At 38.3% G+C, this 6,932-nt stretch overlaps 2 protein-coding genes across 2 annotated transcripts in view; one reads left to right on the top strand and one right to left on the bottom strand.

Moving 5' to 3' along the window:
• Positions 5,022–6,932, top strand: part of LOC109834054 — a 7,441-nt gene continuing 5,530 nt past the window's right edge. The window contains exons 1-4 of the mRNA XM_020401945.1: positions 5,022–5,040; positions 5,134–5,385; positions 5,478–5,579; positions 5,672–5,800. Of these exons, the coding sequence (XP_020257534.1) occupies positions 5,200–5,385; positions 5,478–5,579; positions 5,672–5,800 (417 nt within the window). The 5' untranslated portion in view covers positions 5,022–5,040; positions 5,134–5,199. The remainder of the gene's footprint in view (positions 5,041–5,133; positions 5,386–5,477; positions 5,580–5,671; positions 5,801–6,932) is intronic.
• Positions 5,808–6,769, bottom strand: LOC109834055 (UDP-galactose/UDP-glucose transporter 4-like). Its single transcript, XM_020401946.1, has 3 exons — positions 6,682–6,769; positions 6,357–6,590; positions 5,808–6,268 (listed from the first exon to the last, which is right to left on the bottom strand). Exons 2-3 carry the CDS (start codon positions 6,510–6,512, stop codon positions 6,035–6,037), a joined length of 390 nt encoding a protein of 129 aa, XP_020257535.1. The 5' UTR covers positions 6,513–6,590; positions 6,682–6,769; the 3' UTR covers positions 5,808–6,034.

Here is a 6,932-nt window from a genome sequence, read left to right as displayed (position 1 = left end):
TGATTTGCTGATCATCGTTGCACGTACTCTTTTCCGTTCTGCGCGTTCAAGGGTGACGAGAGGGGTGTGTGGAGAACTTAGAAAAACCAGTTTTTCTGTCATAAGTCGACTCATGCACAGACATAAGTCGACTTATGGTAAGTAGACTTATGGTAAGTCGACTTATGCCTGTGCACGAGTTGACTTACGTTCTGTTCTGGAGCTGTTGTTTTTGACTTTTGGCAAGTCGACTTAACATGTCTGTTAAGTCGACTCACGATCTGTTCTCCAGTTGTTGTTTTGGGCTCTTTCAAGTCGACTTATAGAGACTGTTAAGTTGACTTATGATAAGTCGACTTGTTCTCACTGATAAGTCGACTTACGACGGTTTTCAGGCCTGTTTTGGTTTTCTGTTTGATTTGAGTTTCTGTTTTGATATAAATTGGAACATGATTTTCTAGGGTCAAGAATTAGAGATTTTAGATTGTACTTGGCATATTGAGAGTGAGAATTTGCGAGCAAGTTGAGAGATTGGTTTAGGGTTTATTTGAGTGATTTTGTGAGATTGTAACCCTTTGTACTCTCATTGATTTAGTGGAATATTCCCATCCTCTCCCCGTGGACGTAGACAAATTGCCGAACCATATATATCTCTGTGTTTGGTTTGATTTGTCGTATTTTGGATTGAATTGTGCTTGTCTGTGGATTGGTTCTCTTCTCCCGTGCTTACAAATTCATTCGGTGTACGAGCAAACTTCCGCATAGGCGCGCAACAGGGTGACGGTAGTATTCCTGTATCTTTGTAGAAAGAGTCGAAGCATACGTTGACACTTAATTCGATGGCTATGTCAATTCTGCAGGTATTATAGACTTTATTATTATTATTATTATTATTATTATTATTATTTAAGAAAAGTATTATAGACTTTATATTTTCAACTGCCTCTTCAATACGTACAGAAGAACTCAACGTGATATTCAATGCCATTATTCTCTATTGTCAGGAAGCTGGTAATACGATTGCTTGGTGGTGATGGTGGAGGAAGTTACCAAATGTGTTGATGGATTGGTATTTATTTTATTGTTTTCTTATAGGCTTGATTTTGTCCTGAGAATGAATATGCATGTATATTCAAATTTAAATGTGTGAATGTGGGATGGTAGGACAAGAGATGGCGGAACCCCCCACGCCCTCCATGCTCACCCATGCTTCCCCCATGCTTACCCATACTCTCTTGTCCCCTCTTCTTTGCTTATAAATAGGAGAGGTAAGGAAAAGAGAAGGTGTGGGGAAGAAAATAAAAAGAGTAGAAATTCTTGAGAGATTTTGAAGAACAAAATTAGAGAGAGAGAGAGCTTGTGAGTTGTACAAGTTTGGTATTCTCCTCACACTAGTACAAAACTAGCCTGTCCAAACGGTTATTAGAACCGTTTGGGCAAATCGAAATAGCCCAAACGGGTACAACCGTTTGGGTTACTTATTCCAAACGGGTATAACTGTTTGGGCTATTAGATAATCCCAAACGGCTCTCCCAAACGGATTAAACTGTTTGGATATTTCAACCCAAACGGGTTACAACCGTTTGGGAGCAGGATGCTAGGGTAAAAAAAAATTGTCATTTTACTTTTTAGGACCCGCGCCCCCCAAACTTCACCCGCGGGTTGAAACATCTGCGCCGAAAATCGCCGAAAATCGCCCGCGCGTCCCCCAAAATTCACCCGCGCGTCCCCCAAAAGTATTTGATCGATCCCCAAAATTCACCAGCCTCATCTAATTGTGATCTTCGCCTCCACCTCCTTCATATCTACTCCCGATCGCTGACGCCTCCGCCTCTGCCTCATCTTCGCCGGAAGCACCTCCGCCTCATCTTCGCCGGAAGCACCTCCGCCTCATCTTTGCGCCGCTGTCGATCCTCCGCCGTCTCCTCCTCCGCATCCATCGATTCCTCCGCAGCGTTGGCCTTCGCCAATTCATAGGTTCGGGTCGTGTTGCTCCTCCGCCTCCACCGCCTCCTGCTCAAGTCGGCCCTTTATCCTCTGTAATTATCTACTCTCAACAAAACCCTAAACCTAATTAATTTGTGTTCGTTAGAGATCCTACCCTCATATTAGATATTATTATGTTAACTTACATCATTGAGATATATAGAATGCTAATTTATATTGTTGCTGCTGTTGTGTGGTGTATATGCCTTCGGCTACACCAGTATATCATCGATACCTAGAGTTCTTTGAAATTTACCATAATCACATATCAACCAACTACAAGTCATGCAGAAAAATCCCAGCAAAGACCTCCAAGTCTGAGATGGTAAGCAGGGACATGGTGCTTGCAGTTTGCTTAACATGTATTTGTATGGTATGTACCACTTTGTTTTTCTGTTCTTTTGGAGTTTGGTGATGGTGATGATGTATCCGTAAAAGAATGTAACACTCCATGTGCTTCCTCTTTAACCTATCAAACTGAAAAGTGCTTGATATATGCATAGGTTTGAGGGGAAAACTGACCTCTCTTGTCTACCTGCTTTGTAAACTCTTCTTCGTACTTATAGAAGGAACCCAAACAGTCTGTAGATCCAAAAACCTGGAGGAAAAACAAAAAAGATATACCGCTGTTAGCATCAGGAATTTACAATTAATGGCACAATTGCAGAGTCTGTCAATTGAAATTCCTCTCTGCAATGGAAATGCCGGAACTGTCAGGCCATAATAGAGTCCTAGTATGAATTAATAATACAGAAAGGTACTAATATTACTTAGAAATTATACCAGGATACAAGCGTGTGCACGTAAAATCTGACGCACAAGCATCGTGGGAGAATTCAAGGATGCAAATTGCAACAAATAACATTGAGAGACAAGCGTATGAACACTTCTGTCTGTGAAATTTCACTCTTATTGGCAACCCAAAATATCACTCTTATTGGCTATCATAACTTACTCTGCTATGAATCCTTGTAAGATGTTGACATCCAACCCAAAACAATGTAAACAATAACACACAAGCCTTGGCAAAACAATGTAAACAATAACACACAAGCTTTGTCAAAACAATGTAAACAATAACACACAAGCTTTGCCATATGGTTTAAGCCATGACAAAAACAATGATATAGTGTTTAGTACTATATCATTACCAGGTTAAAGCAGCATGATCATTCATTAGTTTGAATCTTCCTGTCCAAAATAACATCGTTACCAGGCTAACGCGGCATGGTCATTTTGGACATGTTTGAGGTTCTGGTTTATTTGAACATTTATAATTAATCTGTTAGGCTTGATAGGCCAATGCTTTGTTGGTGTAACTAGCTATTCCTCCAGTGAGATATGTCACATGGAGAATGATTTGGCAATAGCATATTTATATCAGATAATTGGATATGTTAGAATGATTAGTTTTAACCTATCAAACTGAAAAGTGCTTGATATATTAGAATGATTAGTTTTAACCATGAGTTTGTTGGAGTACTTGCATTTTTCATGTCTTTTTGTGTGAGAGTTTTCTTGTTCTGTTGTCTCTGCGATAATTCTATAAAATTGTTGACTTCTACTTAGTCCATCACATTTATCATGTCACTATTATAAAATCTTTATTATTTTCTGGCATATACTATTGTACACTAGTATGATGATATTTTGAAACATTTGATCTGTCTTCACCGTATTCACCTTATCTTCAGTACATGTCTTGTCAAATACATTTTACTTCCCTGGGAGGTTTCATTAACCTCAAAAGTGACCTTCCTCACTGATCTTTGTTGCGAATGATACACCCAAATTCAGCGCCTGCTTCTATGCAAATATTTTCTGTATGATTTCGTCGTTCTTCATGCCAGGAATGCTTATTTCAAATTTATGCAAACTATTACTCCATGAAAGTAATGTTTCTTTTGCTTAGCCATACAAAATTTAGGAATGTTCTAACTCCTTGCTCTCCAACATTTATCAAAAAAAAGGAATGTTTCTTTTGCTTAGCGGTACAAAATTTAGGAATGTTATAACATTGATATTAATGGTATATGTCAAAAAACACTCGTGAATTACTTAATTTCTCATTTTTAGGGAAGTTTCTTGAATATGTGAAGCTCGGTTGAGAAAGCACTTAGCAAAGAGTGAGTTCTACTGAATGGGGTGTTTGTGTCTGCGTGCAAAAGAGTCTTTAGTTCAAGAGAGACTATTAAAGGAGAATGCAATGCCTTTATCTGGATTGGTTTAGAGTTATAAGAGTCTTTAGTTTATCTTACATTTTAATTGTAACCCTATATTCAAAACAAAGTAATGATCAAGCTTAGCTTATTCCTAAATCCATGTTTTTATAAGTCGTTACTAATAAATTATTTTATTTAGGTTATCATGGCCCGTAACTACATCAGAGATAAAGATTGGATGTACGTGGGTCGTGCAGAACGCATGCAATCTATTTTCGTTAATGGAGTTGGTGCTTTCATGGACTTTGTACGTAGACACGATATGGTCCGCCATGGGAGACTCATTTGTCCATGTAAATTATGCGCGAATAGGTTGCATCAATTGGAGGAAGAAGTAGAACTTCACATTGTGAAGAATGGTTTTGTTAGCGATTACAAAACTTGGGTATATCATGGACAAATTGAAGGTCTCAGTGATGCAGATGAAGAAGAACAAGAAGATGACAACTTATTTCTTGATGAAGAAATGGAGGAAATGGTTGAGGTAGCTCTTGGTAACACTAGCCCTGCTGAAGATCCTCCTTTCGGAGGGCATCGTGAAGACAATTATGATAAGTACATGAATGATGCTAAGAGGCCCATTTATGAGAATGCAAAACACTCCACGCTGTCATGGTTTGTCCATCTATTCAAAATTAAATGTCTAAATAAATGGAGCAACAAGTCATTTACAATGCTCCTCAAGTTTCTTAAAGATTCTATGCCTCCGGGGAACCATGTGCCTGATAGCTGGTACGAAGCTCAAAAGATAATATCTAATTTGGTCATTTGATGATTTCTTTATAAGATGTCAGGTATAAATATATTTTATTTTGATTTATCCGATTAATTTGATTTCTTTATAAGATGTCAGGTATAAATATATTTTATTTTGATTTATCCGATTAATTTGTTATCAATAGGTACAATCTATTTTAACCATGTGATTCATTTATTGAATATTCAGAAGAATTATGAGTTTCTCCCCCTGGATCCTAATCAGCCTCTCAACCGTAATATTGTTTATCGAGGAATGAAGTCTCAGTTGCAAGAGAGAGTCCGGTATAATAGGTGTCAGGTAAAACAAGAGTGTTTTGAGGTGTGGAAAAATACTCCCGAAGAAGAAAGAGAGGCTCTTTGGACTACTCCAGCGTTTTCTTGGATTGATAGAGACTCATGGGATAATTTGTGCGCTTATTATGATTCAGAGGACAAGAAGGTGTATATTTTAAACTAAAATCAAATGTTTATTAGGTAATTATAATTTTGCCTTTGTTTGATTACAAATCTAAATATGATAATAACATGCAGGAAGAGGCAAGACGTAATGCGCAGAATCGGGCGTCAAATTTGCATGGTCGAGCAACTTATACAGGTGGCTCGAGGAACATGAGTCGGGCTATGGTTCGATTGGTAAATTTGCTTCTTAATGCTATTTAAAATTCGTATTTTATAATTCTTAATGTTTTTATCGATTATCCACCTATATTTTTGGTGAATTGTAGAAATGTCAAATCATTGAGGATGGTGGCACACCTACAATGTTGAAACTATATTTGGGTACCCACTCGTCATCAGTAGATAAGATCACTGGAGAGTATACATACCCGGACAACAACACTAAGGAGTATTGTGTAAGTCTTCTAGATGAAAATATGTTTACTACGCCCAAAGTTCTTGATTTTTGTCCCTAGAATTATGTGCTGGTTCCACATGCTCTTCGTCACATAATGTTTCTGGATGTGTTCTAAATATTTACAAACTATTGGACACATTTATTTGGTGGGTGTGCTACGTACGTTCTAAATATATCGCTATATGCTGCATGCATGTTTTCATTCACATATATCTATTCTAATTGTGCACATCTAATGGGACACACGAGGTAATTGTTCTATTCTAATTGCAGCAGATACACAGTTGTGTTGTTTCTGCTGCTGCTGAATTTTTGCCTTCCGAGAACTTGAATCATTTTCTGGTAGAAGCTTGAGAGTAATTCCCATGGCAATAAGCAAGAGTCCCGTTCCATGCTGCCCCGTCAAAGGCTTGGTAAATATCAAATATGATAGTAGAAGCGTTACTGCTTTCCTCGCTGTGGTTATCTGAGAACAATATATATCACCAATAAACAAACTAAAACAGTTTGCAAATACACGTACATGTTTAGAAGTGACAGAGATATCATTATACCATGGCTGTGGTTGCAGGCCCGAATATTGCAATTAGGGACAAAACCGATACTTGACCGACAAATGTGGCCATCGCTTCAAAAATCAACACACCATAAACATATGGATGCTGAAAGTTCAGAGAGAATATAGGCTTTGTTACCTGCGGAGAGGCCATCTCTGAGCAACATAGCTACATGCTGAAATATTTCCTTCTCTGTTTGTAGTAATCACGTATCCAACCTTTGATCAGCACCTGAGGAATAAATTCATGAGCTTGTTGGTTCAAAAACCATAGCTGGGTGGCCGGAGAAGTGAATTGACAAGAAAACTTGAGATCACAGTACCTAGTTCTGTCACAAGTGCAGTAACACTCTCTGAGATGTTCACCAGCACGCTGTTGTAAACAATAAAGATGCACATCAAACTCCTAATCAATAGGTAAATATAAGCAACTCTGCTGTGTGTATCTGCAGATACACACTGCTGTGTATCTGCAGTGTGTATCTGCAGCAGATACACAGCAGTGTATCTGCAGCAGATACACAGCAGTGTATCTGCAGCAGATACACAGCAGTGTATCTGCAGCAGATACACA

Source organism: Asparagus officinalis, chromosome 3 (genome assembly GCF_001876935.1).
Source record: "Asparagus officinalis chromosome 3, Aspof.V1, whole genome shotgun sequence".
In the NCBI taxonomy this organism is placed as follows: domain Eukaryota; kingdom Viridiplantae; phylum Streptophyta; class Magnoliopsida; order Asparagales; family Asparagaceae; genus Asparagus; species Asparagus officinalis.
This window is presented reverse-complemented; position numbering and strand designations above follow the sequence as displayed.